The sequence below is a fragment of the Stenella coeruleoalba genome (genome assembly GCF_951394435.1).
Source record: "Stenella coeruleoalba genome assembly, chromosome: 2".
Classification (NCBI taxonomy): Eukaryota; Metazoa; Chordata; class Mammalia; order Artiodactyla; family Delphinidae; genus Stenella; species Stenella coeruleoalba.
This window is the reverse complement of record NC_137147.1, coordinates 4,733,481-4,753,216: the sequence shown is the minus strand read 5'-3', so window position 1 is coordinate 4,753,216 and position 19,736 is coordinate 4,733,481. Positions and strand designations below refer to the sequence as shown.

The 19,736-nt window shown below is 46.7% G+C and overlaps 2 protein-coding genes across 5 annotated transcripts in view; both read left to right on the top strand.

The window, feature by feature from the left end:
• EML1 (EMAP like 1) overlaps positions 1-19,736 on the top strand; it is a 275,754-nt gene that overhangs the window by 138,480 nt on the left and 117,538 nt on the right. Inside the window, exons 18-23 of one of the 4 annotated variants that reach the window (XM_079915004.1) lie at positions 696-793; positions 904-991; positions 2,315-2,410; positions 3,666-3,796; positions 4,363-4,526; positions 5,682-6,236. In XM_079915004.1, coding sequence (XP_079771130.1) covers positions 696-793; positions 904-991; positions 2,315-2,410; positions 3,666-3,796; positions 4,363-4,488 — 539 coding nt within the window. In that variant the 3' untranslated portion in view covers positions 4,489-4,526; positions 5,682-6,236. Of the gene's footprint in view, positions 1-695; positions 794-903; positions 992-2,314; positions 2,411-3,665; positions 3,797-4,362; positions 6,241-19,736 lie in introns of those variants that run through there. The other 3 variants (XM_079915005.1, XM_079915006.1, XM_079915003.1) reach the window with 3 other exon arrangements.
• The window catches only part of EVL (Enah/Vasp-like), a 195,873-nt gene continuing 180,562 nt past the window's right edge, over positions 4,426-19,736 (top strand). Inside the window, exon 1 of the mRNA XM_079915012.1 lies at positions 4,426-4,526. The gene's annotated coding sequence lies outside the window, so the exon portion shown is untranslated. The remainder of the gene's footprint in view (positions 4,527-19,736) is intronic.

Here is a 19,736-nt window from a genome sequence, read left to right as displayed (position 1 = left end):
GGCAGAGTGCACAGAGGTGAGGGGGAGGACCTTCCAGGCAGGGGGGAGGGGCAGCGTGTGCAGAGGTAAGGGGAAGGGCTTTCCAGAAAGGGGGGAGGGGGCAGCGTGTGCAGAGGTAAGGGGGAGGGCTTTCCAGGCAGGGGGAGGGGCAGCGTGTGCAGAGGTGAGGGGGAGGGCTTTCCAGGCAGGGGGGAGGGGCAGCGTGTGCAGAGGTGAGGGGGAGGGCTTTCCAGGCAGGGGGGAGGGGCAGCGTGTGCAGAGGTGAGGGGGAGGGCCTTCCAGGCAGGGGGGAGGGGCACTGTGCACAGAGGTGAGGGGGAGGGCTATCCAGGCGGGGAGGGGGTGGGCAGGAGGAAGTGTGCCAGAGGCCTGAGAGAACCCGGTCTGTTCAGGGAGGAATGATGCAGCCACATCCTGGCGGGCCTTGGGGACCCCACTGAGGAACTGAGTCTTGATCCTTCAGCAGTGGGGACAGCCAGGGAAGGTTTTTTTTAAGGGGCAGAATCTGATGAGATGTGGATTTTCAAAAGATAGCTTTGGAAGTGGTATAGGAGTGATTTAAAAGCAAATTTTGTCTTTTTGAAATAATTCATGGCTATTTTTTCTAACTCTGTAATGGCCACTAGCATTATCGCTTGTAATTGATAAAATGTTTATTCTTAACAACTGAAATGTAATCCCGCGTGTTTTTGCAGATGGGAATTTCTTAGCAATAGGCTCCCATGACAACTGCATCTACATATACGGAGTCAGTGACAACGGGAGGAAGTACGCACGGGTCGGCAAGTGCTCGGTGAGCGGGCTGGTCACTCCTCGTGGGTCTGTGCGGTTGTTTGTCACGTTACGACAGTGTGGGTGGGAATCTATAAGGCAAGTGAAACTCACCCATGTGTTCTCTCCCAGGGTCATTCCAGCTTCATCACTCACCTGGACTGGTCTGTAAACTCACAATTCCTCATGTCGAATTCCGGAGACTATGAAATCCTTTACTGTGAGTGGTTCCCCAGGTGTGGTCTGGGTGCAGATCACGTAGAACCTTCACTCTGAGACCAAATGGGGCCTCCTGCAAAAACCCACGCCCCATACAACTTGGGCACGTGATGGGCAAGTCTCTGGGCCTGGGCCCCTCCTCTGCACAGTACAGGAGTTGGGCTGGACACCTCCGCCTTGGCACTGAGATACTTGGGGTTTGGGCCTCCAGGAGGAGAAGGTGGGGCCCTGCAGGGAGAGGCAGAGAGAGTGGGTCAGAGCTGTCCCGGCAAGAGGGATGGCCCCTCGTGAAGGCATCACCCTCACGGGCAGAGACCCAGCAGCCCCCTGGGCCCCTCCTCCTCCCTCAGCCCCTCCTGGCCAGGTCTGAGCCCAGGCAGGGCAGCGCAGTGGAGGCATGAATGACGAAGGCTGCACTTGCCGAGCACATGCTACATGCCGTGCACTGCTTCCTCCAGTATCTGGCAAGCACCTGCCGCGCACCAAGTGCAGGGTCCCAGGGCAGAGGAGGGCCCGGTCTCTGCCCTGGTGGAAGGTACCAGCAAGTGCAGTGTGCTTCACCCACAGGCTCTCAGGTGATCCACAGCACTTTCTGGCTTGTCCCATTTTAAGGAAGAGGAAATATCATCTCAGATACAAGGCCACAGGCATCAGGAGCCAGTGGGTGGGGAGGTGGGCGCCCCCTTGTTGAGGAGCAGGCCTGGGCAGGGCTGCTGGTGCTGGAGGGAAGGGGCCTCCCTCGGGCGGGGCAGGAGGCCCTGCCTGATGTGGGGCAGGAGTGGGGGATGGTTTTCAGGGACAGGCCATGGGTCTAGAATCTTCTCAGACATGGTCTCATACTCCACTAGTGAGAGTTTAACTGGGGAACAAACAAATCACCTGCAACGCCACAGGTACTTGGTATGACTGGTTTCCGTAAGCTTCCATTCCTAACTCGGAGCTGAAGGGATGGTGTGTGTGTGTGCGCGCGTGTGCCCAAGTGTATGTTGGGAGAGGGCTAGGGAGCCTGACAGCAGGGGGTGGAGTTGTATCCAGGGGAACAGTGAGCAGACAGGGGCCTCAGAACCAGAGGTGGTCAAAGAAAAGAAGCCAGACTGGGGGAACAGACACAGAGGAGATGAGAAGAAGCGGAAGAAGTGGGGTCCCCACCGAGGCCCCGGGCCTTGGGCAGTGAGCATGGTCCCCGCAGAGCTGGGAGGTGGATGGTGTCCCCCTCCCAGAGGGCTTTGTAGCCGATGGGGCCTGGCTCCGAGGGCCCAGCCTTGCCCAAGAAGGAGAGAGGGCTTTGGCACTGATGTCACCAGACCTGCATTTGCCTTTCCAGGGATTCCCTCTGCTTGTAAGCAAGTCGTAAGTGTGGAAACTACGAGAGACATCGAATGGGCCACATACACCTGCACTTTGGGATTCCACGTCTTTGGTAAGGTTTCTGCACCTTTCATTCTGTCCAAACGTAGGATGTATCTACTTTCAGAATGACTTTCGAATAGTAGTGAAGTCTCTTGGTCGGCTTCAAACTGCTCTGCTACCCCGTGGACCCCACAGGACACACTCCCCGCAGCCCTGGGGAAGGGCCAGGGCTTGCCCAGCTATGGCCAGGCGAGAGGAACCAGAACCCTTTTCTCTCGTACGAAATGGGTCCTGAGATAATTCTCTAGAACACTTGTATGAGGTAGTGCCAAACGTCCTCGATAAATGGACCAGATGGTACCCTATCAATTTATTTACCATTTGTTAGACTGATTGTATCTTTTTGGCCCTTAAACTAAATTTTTCACCTCCTTCAAAGTTTAGATTAGGAATATGTTTATAAACGGTCTAAAATAAATTGCCACAATTTAGTAGAATAAAAAAAGAAAAGGCAGTACTTATAATCTCTTTATGTATGACTGCAAGTCAGTAAGTTGGTCAGAAGTTCACAGGTCTCCTTAGGGCTGGCGTTTTGCCATCTTCTGGTGTTGAATGCTAGGACGCCCTGGGTTTACTCTAGATCTGCCTGTTAGGAAACTGATGTGCATGCAGCTCTCTCATATCCAAAGTTATTGGGACCAACAGGGTTTCCTGAAGCAATGGTCAGGAGATCCCATCCCCCAGACCACACCCCAGGCCCACCTGGGCACAGGGCTGTGGAGTCAGAGCTGCTGCATCACCCGGCCCACAGTGAGCAGACACCCCACCTGCCCAGTGCCACCAGGCAGACAGAAGCCATGAAGGGCTGACACCAAGGAACGCCTGAAACACACAGGCAGTCCCAGAGTTAAAAAGCTCTTTGGAGGGCCTCTCATATGTAAAGAGTTACCCCCAAAAAAGAAAAGTGAGGAAACTGCAGGCTTAGGACTAGTCAGCTTCCCATCAGATGCTTTGGGGATAAAGAAAGCCATCATGTCCAGAACCAGGGATTCTGGCCTGCTTTCTGATGTAGCATCAAGAAGGGGTCCGAAAGAGGTGGAAGCCCTGAAGGCCTGTCACTGCGACTCTCATGCAGCAGAACAGTATACGCAGTGAGGGTTTCCTGGAACAGCCTGCAGGGAGATCATCTGAGACGAAGCGTTCCTTGGGCGTGGTTTCTAAATCGGAGACATTTCTGTTTTCGTGGGAGTTCGATGGCCAGTCCCCACACAGTGTGGCCCTGTGTCCTGGTATTTCCAGTGCTCTGTCTGGGGTCTTTGTTTTAGGAGTGTGGCCAGAAGGCTCGGACGGAACCGACATCAATGCCGCCTGTCGGGCCCACGAGAAAAAACTCCTGTCAACCGGTGACGACTTTGGCAAAGTGCACCTCTTCTCCTACCCCTGCTCACAGTTCAGGGTAAAGGCTCATCTTCTTCTCTAGCCTTACCCCACGGGGCGCACTTACTGCCTGGCCTGTTGGTAATTGAATAGAAAGGTGCTGTGAGTGATGCCACCAGTCACAGATGCAGGGGTGACCGTCATTCGGCTGCCCCAGAGCACTCCAGGTCCCCCTCCACTGCCCTCTGGGGAGAACCCCGCCCCCCCACGTGGTGCTGGCTTGTCCTCCTCTGCACTTCGTGGGCCTCCCCCCTCTGCTGTCCACCACGGCTTCCTCTGCTCCAGCCGTGCTGAGCCGAGCCCACACCAGTTCCTGGAACACCCCTCTTCGTTCTTCCCAGACCTGACCCTCCTCCTAGAAGACCCTCCCCTCCACCCCTGCATCCGGTCCTCCCTCCTTTGGGCCGGCCTGTGCCTGGTGCAGCCTCTGGGGTTGAACCTCTCCCTGCCCGCATTCGTCCCCTCCAGACCAGATTCTCAATGTACAGGGGCTCCGTGTGGTTTGGCACGAATGTAGACGTCCAGCACTTCCAACCCCGCCTCGATGGCTTTGCGTTCAGCTCCCTCCATATCATTCTTCCCCAGGCTCCCAGCCACGTGTACAGCGGGCACAGCAGTCACGTCACCAACGTCGATTTCCTCTGTGACGACAGCCACCTTATCTCCACTGGCGGCAAAGACACGAGCATCATGCAGTGGCGGGTCATTTAGTCCCGGCAAGAACCCGGGGGAGCAGAACGGGCCAGGAGGTACAGACTCGAGTTTCGCTCACTCGGTCACTGTGATTTCTGCTTTGTTTGAAGAGTTCTCACAAACCTCAGGAAAATTATGCCCTTTACTGGTTACCTTAGCTTAGTGGATCGGTGAGCATCACAGCAGGTCAGCCATTCAGGTCTCTCTTTTGTTGTACAATATATAAAACACTTAATATAAAAAAGATGCCAAGGTTTACATTACGGTGACATCAAGAAGTGACTGGTGTATCCTTCATAACTTTTCTATGAACTCTTCAAAAACGGTCACAGAATGCCTTTTCAAAGATTGTATATAGGCTTTACTGTTTCACCACGGAGGTTGCTAAGTCAGATATTTATGATAACGAGGTGCTGCATCGTGATCGCTGTTGATTAACTGGTCCTCAAAGGATAAGTCGTTGGGGAAGAGAATGGATAACTGATTTGCACAACTGAATCAGGAAATGCAAATAAGACTTTATTTGGTTAACATTTTCTAAGGTTTCATTCAGTGCTCCCTCTGGGAGGCTGGTGAGAAAGGGGTCAGATTCTTCTTGTGTTAAGCAGATTCTACTCCAGATTCACTTAACTATTGCAGCAGGGTACCCAGGCATTTCAGAGTTCCAGCTAGACTGTCTGCCTAACCATATGCAGTCAGCCACCTAACGCCTACACGAATCACGTCCCCTCTGTTCCCCGCTCACAGGCCCTTGGTGAATGGTGGAGACAACGAGCCACCTTCCTCTGTATATTAATTGGCATGATATGGTATCGTACTTGTATAGGATTTTAGCAATTCATAATGAATACGTAAGGCTAGGCTTTACTATTTTAATGCTTACGGACATTGTATATTTGTATTTTAAGACCAAGTAGACCAAGTCAAAAAGATCTCTCTCTAGTGTACCATACCCCTGCAGCGGGGAGAAGTCTGGAAGGCTCCACCAGGTACTAAGGGCAGCTTCTTTTCCTGTCTTTTGTGCATGGACGGCTTATTACGCTATGAAATAAGATTGCGCTCTGATGAGTAAAACAGAGAAGGCCTTATCCATTTCAGTTGTGTGGCAGATTGAAGGTTATTGTTTACATTGGGGAATGTATCTCAGATTATAAAATAGAAGAGTAATAAACAGACTGAAAGACGAATGTTAAGATTTTTACTTGTTCTAGGCAAGTAAATGAACTGAACCATCAACTCTACAGCACTGGTTGTTTAGAGTGGCCGATGAAGCTGAACATTGGGGAGCGTTTTTTATTCCATCTCCAGCCGGCTGCGGAAATGCCGGGCACCAGTAAACAATGTGTATTAAAGATGATTCTGTTTGTAATGTATCCTTATCAAATATATTCTATAATGAAATAAAATCTGAAAAGTGGATTTCTTATTGACCTATAATCATGAAAGTATATAAATTAAAATATTTAAAATTAGATATGATTCACACAATATTCTGTTTCATATCCAGATGTTTTTTTTCTCACCTGGGTCATTTGCAGATAAAACAGCAGTTTGCATATGGTGTGTGAGCATTCATCAGATTAGACAACTGTAAAGAATTCACCTTTTTGTTGTTGTTGTTTTTGGCCGCCCCACGTGGCTTGTGGGATCTCAGTTCCCTGACCGGGGATTGAACCCAGGGCACAGCAGTGAAAGGCCAGAATCCTAACCACTAGGCCACCAGGGAACTCCCAAGCATTTAGCTTAATTACCATACCCAGTTGTTAGTTTACTTGGTTATGTAAATATTGGCAAAAATAATCATTTTTAAATTAATAATTAAGGAATAACCAGATCAGAGAAGGGAAGGAAACCCTTATTGACTCAAAAGTTATAAGATCTACTTTTATGTATTTTCCAAGCTCGATAATGGACAAGGGGTATGTATATAAATCATTATTGCTACCTTCATACTTGCCTACATTTTAAATGAAATTCTCAGTGTTAACCTTGCAGGTATTCATTAACATAGGAAGCAGTGGCCACGTACCACCACTTACCACCTCTCAGGCAAGTTCTAGGCCTAGGTTCTAGGCCTAGAACCCCGGGATTCTGCTGGAATGAGAGACCCCAGAAGCAGAGCCAGGCCTGTTCCTCCCAGTGGTCTATGGCCACGTCAGCTCTTAGCCCTACTGCGGAGAGTGACAGATGATGGACTATGACCCTAATCTCGGTGAAGTGATGGTGTGGACTAAGGTGCAAGCAGTGGACAGGGGAGAGGTGAATGGAGTGTCTGAGAGTGGTTCCTGGGGTGACGTCAGCAGGGCCAGGCGGTGGGTGAGGCCCAGGTCCCCGACTGTTCTCTGGGCAGATGTTGGTGCCGTCGGCTAAGATGGGGGGCGCTGCAAGTTTGCAAGAGGATGATGAGTCAGGCCTGGTACGGGCTGGAGTGAGGTGAGGGGCCGCTGAGGCATCCAAGCGTTAAGTGCGAAGCAGGCGTTTGGCTGGCAGGCGCAGAACAGAAGTGGGGCTGGAGGCACCAGCGTGAGTGATGCTCTCCGCAGGAGGCTGACGCTGAAGCCAGGATGCGCTGAGTCTGCGGGTCCTGGGCAAGCAGGGTGAGGAGAGGGCCTCCGACGCAGCCAGGGGGACTCCGATGGACTTCAAGGTTAGGTAGAGCATGAGCTGTCAGCAAGGAAGGGGAAAAGCCAGCAGAGGGCTGGGTGGGGCAGAAAAGAGACCCACACGAGGGCTGTGGAGGACCCGGCAGCCGGGTGGCTTGGTTTGGTGCTCGCTGTGGAGCCACTGTGGGCTCTTTACTTGTTTAGCAAATGGTTTTCCAGCATCTTTGTACAAAGTGATGCTGGGCAGGGGACCCAGGCGTGCTGGGAGAGCCTCAGCAAGTGGAGGAGAGAGGGCACAAGGTCAGGGGTGAGGGCATGGGGTGGGAGGCCTCCAGAGCCAGCTGGAGCTGCATGGGGGGAAAGTTCAGTGGATCCTGGCATCCGTGGACTTACATCTGCGGTTTCCACTGCATGAGGTGCACCCTGGCAGTGGGTCAGAGGGGCTGTCCATGGTTCACTGGAAAGCCCGCTCAGACATCTTCCCAACCCCTCCAATTTTTTTTGAGGGATTGCTTCCACTGCCCAGAGGCTGCACACGGCACTCATTGGTCGTTTTTTCTCTGATTTGGGAACAGGCTACCATCATCTGATCTTTGAGGCAGAAGAGCACCCAGAAGAAGTAACGTTGGAGACCCTCTGGCCTCCTCAAGGGGGTTCAATCTAATACACAACTGGGAAGCAAGACGATAAGTCTGTACTTCTCGTGAGGTAGAAACTGACTCCAGGCTACTCTCCGTACTGGTTCTCAATTTTTTTAATAGAAAATTTCAAACATACACAGAAGTAGAGAAAGCCTCTCACCCAGTTTCAAAAACTATTGACATCCTGAAAGCCTCGTTTCTACTCTCTCTCCTAACTGTGGGTGGGGAGGGGGACTGGAGTACTTTAAGAGTCAGTCCAGCAGATGGCGGACCAGGAGGACGCAGAATTCGCGTCTCCTCACAACCAGGGCACCTACCAGGCCCCGGTGGGGGACCGCAAACACCTAAGGGGACGGGCAGAACCCCCAGCGACCAGGTAGGACGTGGGACTTGAGGGGAGTGAGGGGGGAGGACAAGTGGAGGCGGGACGGGGGTGGCGACCCTGAAGGGCGGCTGGGGGAGGGGAAGGGAGCCCATGCCCGGAGGGGGAAATTGGGGAAACACTGGCAGGGCAGAGGATCAAAAGGGAGCGTGGCCAGGTTTCCCTTGACCACTTGGGACCCCGGGAGCCTGCTGAGATCCCGGCCCGATCCTCTGCCCACCAAGGCCCCCTCCAGTCAGACGGATCCTGAGGGAGCGGGAGGGAGGGAAGGGGGAGCAAAAGTAAAGGCCGGACCTCTGGGACCGGCACCCCTGAGGGGTGGCTGGGGGAGGGGAGGAGTTCCTACACCCAGCGGGACCTACCCACGGTTAGGGGTCCAGCGGAGATGGGGGAGACCCTGGGGGAGATGATGGGGGAGGGCACGAAGGAACAGAAGGCAACGGGGCCAATGCTCTCCCTGTCCACTCAGGCACTGGGTAGCCTGCTGGCATAATCCTCTGCCCTCGGAGCCTCCCTCCTGCCATGCAGAGCCCAAGCCCCGCCCCTGCACCCCCAGCCAGGGCCCCACCTCTACACTCAGAGACCCCCTCCAAGGCGCTGGGCCTAAGCCCACCCACACACCCGCACGCAGGGCCCTACCTCCAAACTCCGGAACTCCATACTCCAGAGGCCCTACTTCCAACGTGCAGCCTCTCCCCTTCTGCCAGGTCCTAAGCAGAGGCCCTGCCCATGCTTGAACGTCACCCGCCTAGGCCCGGCCCCACGCTCAAACGTCACCCCCCACACCCGCCTAGGTCCCGCCCCACCCTAAAAGCCGTCCCTGCCTAAGTTCCACCCCCACCTAAACTCCGCCCCCATAGCCAAAGCTTTTCTTTTTTCTTTTCCTTTTTCCTCTTTTAGATTGGGGTTCTGTTTTACATTGTTGATTCATTGTTGTTGATTCTTTAATATTTTTATTTTTCCTAATAAACCTTGTATTTTTCTAATTTTTTTTTATTCTTTATACTTTGTTAGTGATCTCTCCTTTTGGCTTGTTCCCTAACACCCCCGTTTTTTTTTTTCTTTTTTCTGTTGTGGTTTTGTTTTACCTTGTTGCAGTTGTTTCAATTATAGTTTTATTTTTCCTAATATACTTTTTATCTTTCTAATTTTATTTTATTTTTTATTCTTTGATATTGTACGGCTCCTTTTTTTCTTTCTTTCTTCCTTTTTTTTTTTCCAACCACACCACGAAGCTTGTGGGATCTTGATTCCCAGGCTGGAGGTAGGGCCTGAGCTCCTGTGGTGGGAGCTTCGAGTCCAAACCACTGGACTAACACAGAACTTCAGACCCCAGGGAATATCAATCAGAGTGAGGTCTCCCGGAGGTCCTCATCTCAGCACCAAGCCCCAGCTCTACCCAACTGCCTGCAAACTCCAGTGCTGGACGTCTCAGGCCAAACAACCAGTAAGACAGGAATACCACACCACCCATCAAAGAAAATAAAATGAAACAACAAAAAAATACGTTACAGATGAAGGAGCAAGGTAAAAACCTACAAGACCAAATAAATGAAGATGAAATAGGCAAGCTACCTGAAAAAGAATTCACAGTAATGATAGTAAAGATGATCCAGAATCTCAGAAGCAGAATGGACAAAATACAAGAAACATTTAACAAGGATCCAGAAGAATTAAAGAGCAAACAAACAGTGATGAACAACACAATTACTGAAATTAAAAATACTCTAGAAGGAATCAATAACAGAATAACTGAGGCAGAAGAATGAATAAGTGAGCTGGGAGATAAAATGGTCGAAATAACTGCCAGGGAGCAGAATAAAGAAACAAGAATGAAAAGAATTGAGGACCATCTCAGAGACCTCTGGGACAACATTAAAGGCACTAACATTTGCATTATAGGGGTACCAGAAGAAGAGAAAAAGAAAGGGTCTGAGAAAATATTTGAAGAGATTATAGTCGAAAACTTCCCTAACATGGGACAGGAAATAGTCAATCAAGTCCAGGAAGCACAGAGAGTCCCATACAAGATAAACCCAAGGAGAAACACGCCGAGACACATACTAATCAAACTATCAAAAATTAAATACAAAGGAAAAATAGTAAAAGCAGCAAGGTAAAAGCAACAAATAACATATAAGGGAATCCCCATAAGGTTAACAGCTGATCTTTCAACAGAAACTCTGCAAGCCAGCAGGGAGTGTCAGGACATATTTAAAGTGATGAAACGGAAAAACCTACAATCAAGATTACTCTACCCAGCAAGGATCTCATTCAGATTCGATGGAGAAATAAAAACCTTTACAGATAAGCAAAGGTTAAGAGAATTCAGCACCACCAACCCAGCTTTACAACAAATGCTAAAGAAACTTGTCTAGGCAGGAAACACAAGAGAAGGAAAAGACCTACAATAACAAACCCAAAACAATTAAGAAAATGGTAATAGGAACACACATATCAATAATTACCTTAAATATAGATGGATTAAATTCTCCAACCAAAAGACATAGACTGGCTAAATGGATACAAAAACAAGACATATATATGCTGTCTACAAGAGACCCACTTCAGACCTAGGGACACATACAGACTGAAAGTGGGGGGATGGAAAAAGATATTCCATGCAAATGGGAATCAGAAGAAAGCTGGAGTAGCAATTCTCATATCAGACAAAATAGACTTTAAAATAAAGACTATTACAAGAGACAAAGAAGGACACTACATAATGATCAAGGGATCGATCCAAGAAGTAGATATAACAATTGTAAATATTTATGCACCCAACATAGGAGCACCTCAATACATAAGGCAAATGCTAACAGCCATAAAAGGGGAAATCGACAGTAACACAATCATAGTAGGGGAATTTAACACCCCACTTTCACCAATGGACGGATATCCAAAATGAAAATAAATAAGGAAACACAAGCTTTCAATGATACATTAAACAAGATGGACTTAATTGATATTTATAGGACATTCCATCCAAAACCAACACAATACACATGCTTCTCAAGTGCTCATGGAACATTCTCCAGAATAGACCATATCTTGGGTCACAAATCAAGCCTTGGTAAATTTAAGAAAATTGAAATCATATCAAGTATCGTTTTTGACCACAATGCCATGAGACTAGATATCAATTACAGGAAAAAAAAATCTGTAAAAAATACAAACACATGGAGGCTAAACAATACACTACTAAATAACCAAGAGATCACTGAAGAAATCAAAGAGGCAATCAAAAAATACCTAGAAACAAATGACAATGAAAACACGAAGACCCAAAACCTATGGGATGCAGCAAAAGCAGTTCTAAGAGGGAAATTTATAGCAATACAATCCTACCTTAAGAAACAAGAAACACCTTAAATAAACAACCTAACCTTACACCTAAAACAATTAGACAAAGAAGAACAAGAAAACCCCAATATTAGCAGAAGGAAAGAAATCATAAAGATCAGATCAGAAATAAATGAAAAAGAAGTGAAGGAAACAATAGCAAAGATCAATAAAACTAAAACCTGATTCTTTGAGAAGATAAAGAAAATTGATAAACCATTAGCCAGACTCATCAGGAAAAATAGGGAGAAGACTCAAGTCAACAGAATGAGAAATGAAAAAGAAGTAACAACTGACACTGCAGAAATACAAAGGGTCATGAGAGATTAGTACAAGAAACTATATGTCAATAAAATGGACAACCTGGAAGAAATGGACAAATTCTTAGAAAAGCACAATCTTCCAAGACTGAACCAGGAAGAAATAGAAAGTATAAACAGACCAATCACAAACACTGAAATTGAAACTGTAATTAAAAACCTTGCAACAAACAAAAGCCCAGGACCAGGTGGCTTCACAGGCAAATTCTATCAAACATTTAGAGAAGAGCTAACACCTATCCTTCTCAAACTCTTCCAAAATATAGCAGAGGGAGGAACACTCCCAAGCTCATTCTATGAGGCCACCATCACCCTGATACCAAAACCACACAAGGATGTCACAAAAAAAGAAAACCACAGGCCAATATCTCTGATGAACATAGATGCGAAAATCCTCAACAAAATACTAGCAAACAGAATCCAACAGCACAGGGGCTTCCCTGGTGGCACAGTGGTTAAGAACCCACCTGCCAATGCAGGAGACACGGGTTCGATCCCTGGTCTGGGAAGATCCCACATGCCGTGGAACAACTAAGCGTGTGCGCCACAACTACTGAGCCTGCACTCTAGACCCCATGAGCCACAACTACTGAGTCCATGTGCCACAACTACTGAAGCCCATGCACCTAGAGCCTGCAACAAGAGAAGCCACCATAATGAGAAGCCTGCGCACCACAATGAACAGTAGACCCCACTCGCCTCAACTAGAGAAAGCCTGTGCGCAGCAACAAAGACCCAATGCAGCCATTAATTAATTAATTAATTAAAAAAAGAATCCAACAGCACATTAAAAGGATCATACCCCGTCAAGTGGGGTTTATCCCAGGAATGCAAGGATTCTTCAGTATATGCAAATCAATCCATCTGATACACCATGTTAACAAATTGAAGAAGAAAAACCATATGATCATTTCAATAGATGCCAAGAAAGTTTTTGACAAAATTCACCACGATTTATGATAAAAACTCCCCAGAAAGCAGGCAGATAGAGAACTTACCTCAACACAATAAAGGCCATATATGACAAACCCACAACCAATATCGTTCTCAGTGGTGAAAAACTGAAACCATTTCCTCTAAGATCAGGAACAAGAAAAGGTTGCCCACTCTCACCACTATTATTCAACATAGTTTGGAAGTTTTAGCTACAGCAATCAGGGAAGAAAAAGAAAGAAAAGGAATCCAAATCAGAAAGGAAGAAGTAAAACTGTCACTGTTTGCTGATGACATGATACTATACATAGAGAACCCTAAAGATGTTACCAGAAAAACTACTAGAGCTAATCAATGAATTTGGTAGAGTAGCAGGATACAAAATTAATGCACAGAAATCCCTTTCATTCCTATATACTAATGATGAAAAATCTGAAAGAGAAATTAAGAAAACACTCCCATTTACCATTGCAACAAAAAGAATAAAATACCTAGGAATAAACCTACCTAAGGAGACAAAAGACCTGTATGCAGAAAACTATCACTGATAAATGAAAAATGATACAAACATATGGAGAGATATACTATGTTCTTGCATAGGAAGAATCAACATCGTGAAAATGACTCTACTACCCAAAGCAATCTACAGATTCAATGCAATCCCTATCCAACTACCAATGGCATTTTTCACAGAACTAGAACAAAAAATTTCACAATTTTTATGGAAACACGAAAGACCTCCAATAGCCAAAACAGTCTTGAGAAAGAAAAACAGAGCTGGAGGAACCAGGCTTGCTGACTTCAGACTATACTACAAAGCTACAGTAATCAAGACAGTATGGTACTGGCACATAAGCAAATATAGATCAATGGAACAGGATAGAAAGCCTGGAGAAAAACCCACGCACCTATCATCACCTTACCTTTGATAAAGGAGGCACAAATATACAGTGGAGAAAAGACAGCCTCTTCAATAAGTGGTGCTGGGAAAACTGGACAGCTATATGTAAAAGAATGAAATTAGAACACTCCCTAACACCATACACAAAAATAAACTCAAAATGGATTAAAGACCTAAATCTAAGGCCAGACACTATAAAACTCTTAGAGGAAAACATAGGCAGAACACTCTATGACAAAAATCACAGCAAGATCCTTTTTGACCCACCTCCTAGAGAAATGGAAATAAAAGCAAAAATACACAAATGGGGCCTAATGAAATTTAAAAGCTTTTGCACAGCAAACGAAACCATAAACAAGACAAAAAGACAACCCTCAGAATGGGAGAAAATATTAGCAAGCGAAGCAACTGACAAAGGATTAATCTCCAAAATATATAAGCAGCTCATGCAGCTCAATATCAGAAACACAAACAACCCAATCCAAAAATGGGCAGAAGACCTAAAAAGACATTTCTCCAAAGAAGATATACAGATTGTCAACAAACACGTGAAAAGATGCTCAACATCACTAATAATTAGAGAAATGCAAATCAAAACTACAATGAGGTATCACCTCATTCCAGTCAGAATTGCCGTCATCAAAAAATCTACAAACAGTAAATGCTGGAGAGGGTGTGGAGAAAAGGGAGCCCTCTTGCACTGTTGGTGGGAATGTAAATTGGGACAGCCACTATGGGGAACAGTATGGAGGTTCCTTAAAAACTAAAAATAGAACTACCATACGACCCAGCAATCCTACTACTGGGCATATACCCTGAGAAAACAATAATTCAAAAAGAGTCATGATGTTCATTGCAGCTCTATTTACAATAGCCAGGACATGGAAGTAACCTAAGTGTCCATCAACAGATGAATGGATAAAGAAGATGTGGCACATATATACAATGGAATATTACTCAGCCATAAAAAGAAACGAAACTGAGTTATTTGTAGTGAGGTGGTAGGACCTAGAGACTGTCATACAGAGTGAAGTAATTCAGAAGGAGAAAAGCAAATACCGTATGCTAGCACATATATATGGAACTAAAAAACAAAAAAATGGTTCTGATGAATCTAGGGGCAGGACAGGAATAAAGATGCAGACGTAGAGAATGGACTTGAGGACATGGGGAGGGGGAAGGGTAAGCTGGGACGAGGTGAGAGAATAGCATTGATATATATACACTACCAAATGTCAAATAAATAGCTAGTGGGAAGCAGCTGCATGGCACAGGGAGATCAGCTCAGTGTTTTGTGACCACCTAGAGGGGTGGGATAAGGAGAGAGAGAGGGAGATGCAAGAGGGAGGGGATATGGGGATATACGTATGCATATAGCTGATTCATTTTGTTTTACAGCAGAAACTAACACAACACTGTAAAGCAATTATACTCCAATAAAGATGTTAAAAAAAAAGTCCAAGCCACCATGTCATTTCACGTAGAAATACTTCAGTCTGCTTCTCTGATGAGGACAGTTTATTTTATGTAACCACCATGACCTCATCACAGCGGACAGACTTAATAGCGATTCCCCGCTACTGTCTAATGCCCAGTCCATATGCAGATTTCTCCAGGTGTCAAACCAGCCCCATGTCTCAATGCCTAAGCACTGCCTGGGTGTTCGATACAGCCATATAAAGCCTTGGGCATACAGCTGCCATGTGTGCCCCCTCCCCTGAAAGTGCGGATAGGGGCTCAAGCCTGCATGTGCCCTTAGTTCCGGACCCTTGTCTGACCCTGTGGCTCACTGCCGCATTGTACCCTTCCCCTCCCACTCCCTCCACCCCTGGGTAGTATGCTTAGCTGTCCCCTCCCCCCACCCTGCCTCAGGCCCCCTCGGGACACTCCCCTCCTAGGCCACCCAGCTGGATCCTTCCCATCTTGGCTGGCGGGTGGGACCAGACCCAAGTGCCTGTTGAGAAACCTCCGCTCCCTCTTGAAGGTGGAGCCCTGTTCAAGGTGAGCCTTTCTGGCAGGGGTTCAGTCCCTCCCAGGGGGTCCCAGCTGTTCCAACTTGCCTCCTCCACGCTCTTCCACACGTTTCAACAAAAACAGGACACAAGTTCAGACCGACGTGGGGAGGGAGTGGTGGCGACCCTGCACTTGGGACGCCTAAGGGAGTGATGTGCTTGTGGACAGAGATTTTGTCTGAGCTCAAAATGTGGATGAGCTAAGAATAAATTTGGTTGTTTCGACTTAGAACCAAAGTAGGTGCGTAGCACCCATAAGATGAAAACTGAAAAGGTAATCATCAAAACTTGGAAATAGATTTACGTGTAAACCTTCCCTCCTCTACCCTTCTGGCTACAGGTGCGCCACCTGGTGGCAGAAAGCAGAGCTCACCTTCTCTTCCCCAGCTTGCCAATTTCCTGTCCGACCTCCTTAGACTAGGAGTGTGGGGAGAGAGAAAGGAAATTCTTTTCTTTTTTTTGAATTATAGTTGATTTACAATGTTGTGTTAGTTTCAGGTGTACAGCAAAGTGATTCAGTTATATTTAGATATATAGATATGTATATTCAGATTGTTTTCCATTACAAGTTATTACAAGATATTGAATATAGTTCCCTGTGCTATACAGTAGGACCTTTTTGTTTAACTATTTTATATGTAGTACAATAGTTTCTATCTGCTAATCCCAAACTCCTAATTTACCCCTCCCCCCTTCCCCTTTGGTAACCATAGGATTGTTTTCTATGTCCCTGAGTCTGTTTCTGTTTTGTAAGTAAGTTCATTTGTATGATTTTTTTAGACTCCACAAATAAGTGACATCATATGATATTTGTCTTTCTCTGTCTGACTTACTGCATTTAGTATGATCATCTCTAGGTCCATCCATATTGTTGCAAGTGGCATTATTATGTTCTTTTTTATGGCTGAGTAATATTCCATTATATATATATCTATATCTATCTATATATGTATATATATATCACATCTTCTTTACCCATTCATCTGTTAATGGACACTTAGGTGGCTTCCATGTCTTGGCTATTGTATATAGTGCTGCAGTGAACATTGGGGAGCATGTATCTTTTCCAATTAGAGTTTTCATCTTTTCCAGATATATGCCCAGGAGTGGGATTGCTGAATCGTATAGTAACTCTAATTTTAGTTTTTTAAGGAACCTCCATACTGTTCTCCATAGTGGCTGCAACAACTTACATTCCCACCAACAGGGTAAGAGCATTCCCCTTTCTCCACACCCTCTCCAGCATTTATTATTTGTAGACTTTTTGATGATGGCCATTTTGACTGGTGTGAGATGATACCTCACTGTAGTTTCGATTTGCATTTCTCTAATAATTAGCAATGTTGAGCATCTTTTCATGTGTCTGTTGGCCATCTGTATGTCTTATTTGGAGAAATATCTATTTAGGTCTTCTGCCCATTTTTTTATAGGGTTGTTTGTTTTTTTTAATATTGAGTTATATGAGCTGTTTGTATATCTTGGCAATTAAGCCCTTGTCGGTCTCATCGTTTGCAAATATTTTCTCCCAGTCTGTAGGTTGTCTTTTCATTTTGTTTATGGTTTCCTTTGCTGTTCAAAAGCTTATAAATTTGATTAGGTCCCATTTGTTTGTTTTTGCTTTAATTTCTTTTGCCTTGGGAGACTGACCTAAGAAAACATTGCTATGATTTATGTCAGAGAATGTTATGCCTATGTTCTCTTCTAGGAGTTTTATGGTGTCGTGTCTTATGTTTAAGTCTTTAAGCCATTTTGAGCTTATTTTTGTGTATAGTGTAAGGAAGTATTCTAACTTCTTTGATTTACATGCAGCTGTCCATCTTTCCTAGCACCACTTGCAGACTTTTTTCTCCATTGTATATTCTTGCCTCTTTTGTCGAAGATTAATTGACCATAGGCGTGTGTTTATTTCTAGGCTCTCTATTCCATTCCATTGACTTATATGTCTGTTTTTGCACTAATACCATGCTGTTTTGATTACTGTAGCTTTGTAGTATTGTCTGAAGTCTGGGAGGGTTATGCCTCCAGCTTTGTTCTTTTTCCTCAGGACTGCTTTGGCAATTCTGGGTCTTTTGTGGTTCCATATAAATTTTAGGATTATTTGTTCTAGTTCATGAAAAATGTCCTGGGTAATTTGATAGGGAGCACATTGAATCTGTAGATTGCTTTGGATAGTGTGGCGATTTTAACAATATTGATTCTTCCAATCCAAGAGCATGGGATGTCTTTCCACGAGAAAGGAAATTCTTATCAGACAACGATTGTTCTCACTCTCTGGGCAGCTGTTTCAGCCGACCCTTCCCAGGGAGATTCCAGAGGTTCTTGGGGAGCCCCTACGTTGCCAGTGTTCTCTCACACATAGTGTAGTCCCCTTGACCTGGGGAAAGGTGTTCTTTCCATTAGGCAGCTGCGTTCTCCTGCAGCCCCTGAGCACAGGGCAGTCCACCTCTTGTCCTCTTTCTGTGGAAGTCCGACAGCCCCTGCTGGTGGCCCTGTGGACGGGATCTAAGATGATTCCTCCTCTGGCTCGCATCTTGTCCCACCCCCAACACCGACGGGTGGGCAGTTATGCCCTCCCACACAGCCTCCTCCGGCATCTGCTGAGAGCCACCCAGTTACCTGTAGATTTTTCAGCCACTAAGTCCACAAATTCCAGGAGATCACGCTCGAGCTCTCAAGAAATTGGGGTGAGAAGGAAGCAACACCCACCCCTCCTTCTTGGGGAAAGGTGGTTGGAATCAACAGCTCAACTTTCCCCGAAAGAAATTCTCCTTACAAATACTTTTTAAGAATTTGAATTCCTGACCCTCTTATACCCTTAATGTGGTTGTGAGAGGCTGAGAGGTCTCTTGGGGACCTCCTTTGTAAACTCTGCCCGTGGTCCGGCAGCACCTTTGGAACGCAGGTCTACTGGGTCTCAGCTCCTCCCCCAGGACTTGGCTGGCATGCATGCACGCATGCACACACGCAAGTATTCATGCACACACACACGCGCGCACACATGCACGCAGGCTTGCACGGGCTCAGATTCACTGGATCTCGCCCAGCCTTTCTCCAGTTCCCAACCTTCCACTTCCTCTCTGCATGACCAGCCTGAGAGGTAGGATCACTTGCCCATCTTCTACGAGGAAGAGACCTAAGGTCAGAAAGATAGAGGTGCTTGCCCATGTCACTCAGTGAGTTGGTGGCAGAGCCAAGGGAGACCCCCCCAGTTCTCCCAAGCTACGTTCTCGGACCCATGCTCCGCAGAGCGCCATTCAAGGAGCAGCAATAGAGGATTTCCAAATAACTTGAGAAATGCCACGTGCTACGTACAGTGTGTGGTCTATGGGGACTCAAGGGAAGGCATTGGGAAGCTCTGTCATAAAGAAACCTGTTGGGACTTCCCTGGTGGTCCAGTGGCTAAGACTCCACACTCCCAATACAGGGGGCCGGGGTTCGATCCCTGATCAGGAACTAGATCCCACATGCCGCAACTAAGAGTTCGCATGCTGCAACTAAAGATCCTGCGTGCCACACCTAAAAAAGATCCCGCATGCCACCACGAAGATCCCACGTGCCGCAATTAAGACCCGGCGTGGCCAAAAAGAATAAATACATAAATATTTTTTTAAAAAAGAGAGACCTGTTTACACCAGCATTTCCCAAATGTGAGCGTTGGGCACCTGTGCTCTCAAGACACTGATTATCGGCCATGAACGTTCCATCTTGGGAGAAGCTGTGAGAGAAAGTTCATCATCCAGGAGCTGAATATAGCAAAGAAAGGGGACTCGGAGGCCACGTGATTCTCCCTCCCCTCCTCCATCCCCAGTGTCTGCTAAGAAGGGCTTCAAGGCCGTATTCTCAACAGCAGGGACGAGGAGCATGAGGGCTCTTCTGCTTTCCTGTGTTCCCAGCCAACTCCTTTAGACTATGTCCTGCTCTCCTCTAGAGCAACCAGCCTCACTGATGCACAGAATCTGTAACTGGAGACCCTAGGGTGCAATGCAACAAGCCCCTAGACAGCGGAGAACACCAACCCTCGCCTCCCTCGCCCCTTTTATTAGGCCAGTTGCCATGGCGATGGGGGGGGAACCGGGATGGCAGGCACTGGGAGCGAATTTGCTTAGAATATTTCAGCTTATAACATTTGGGG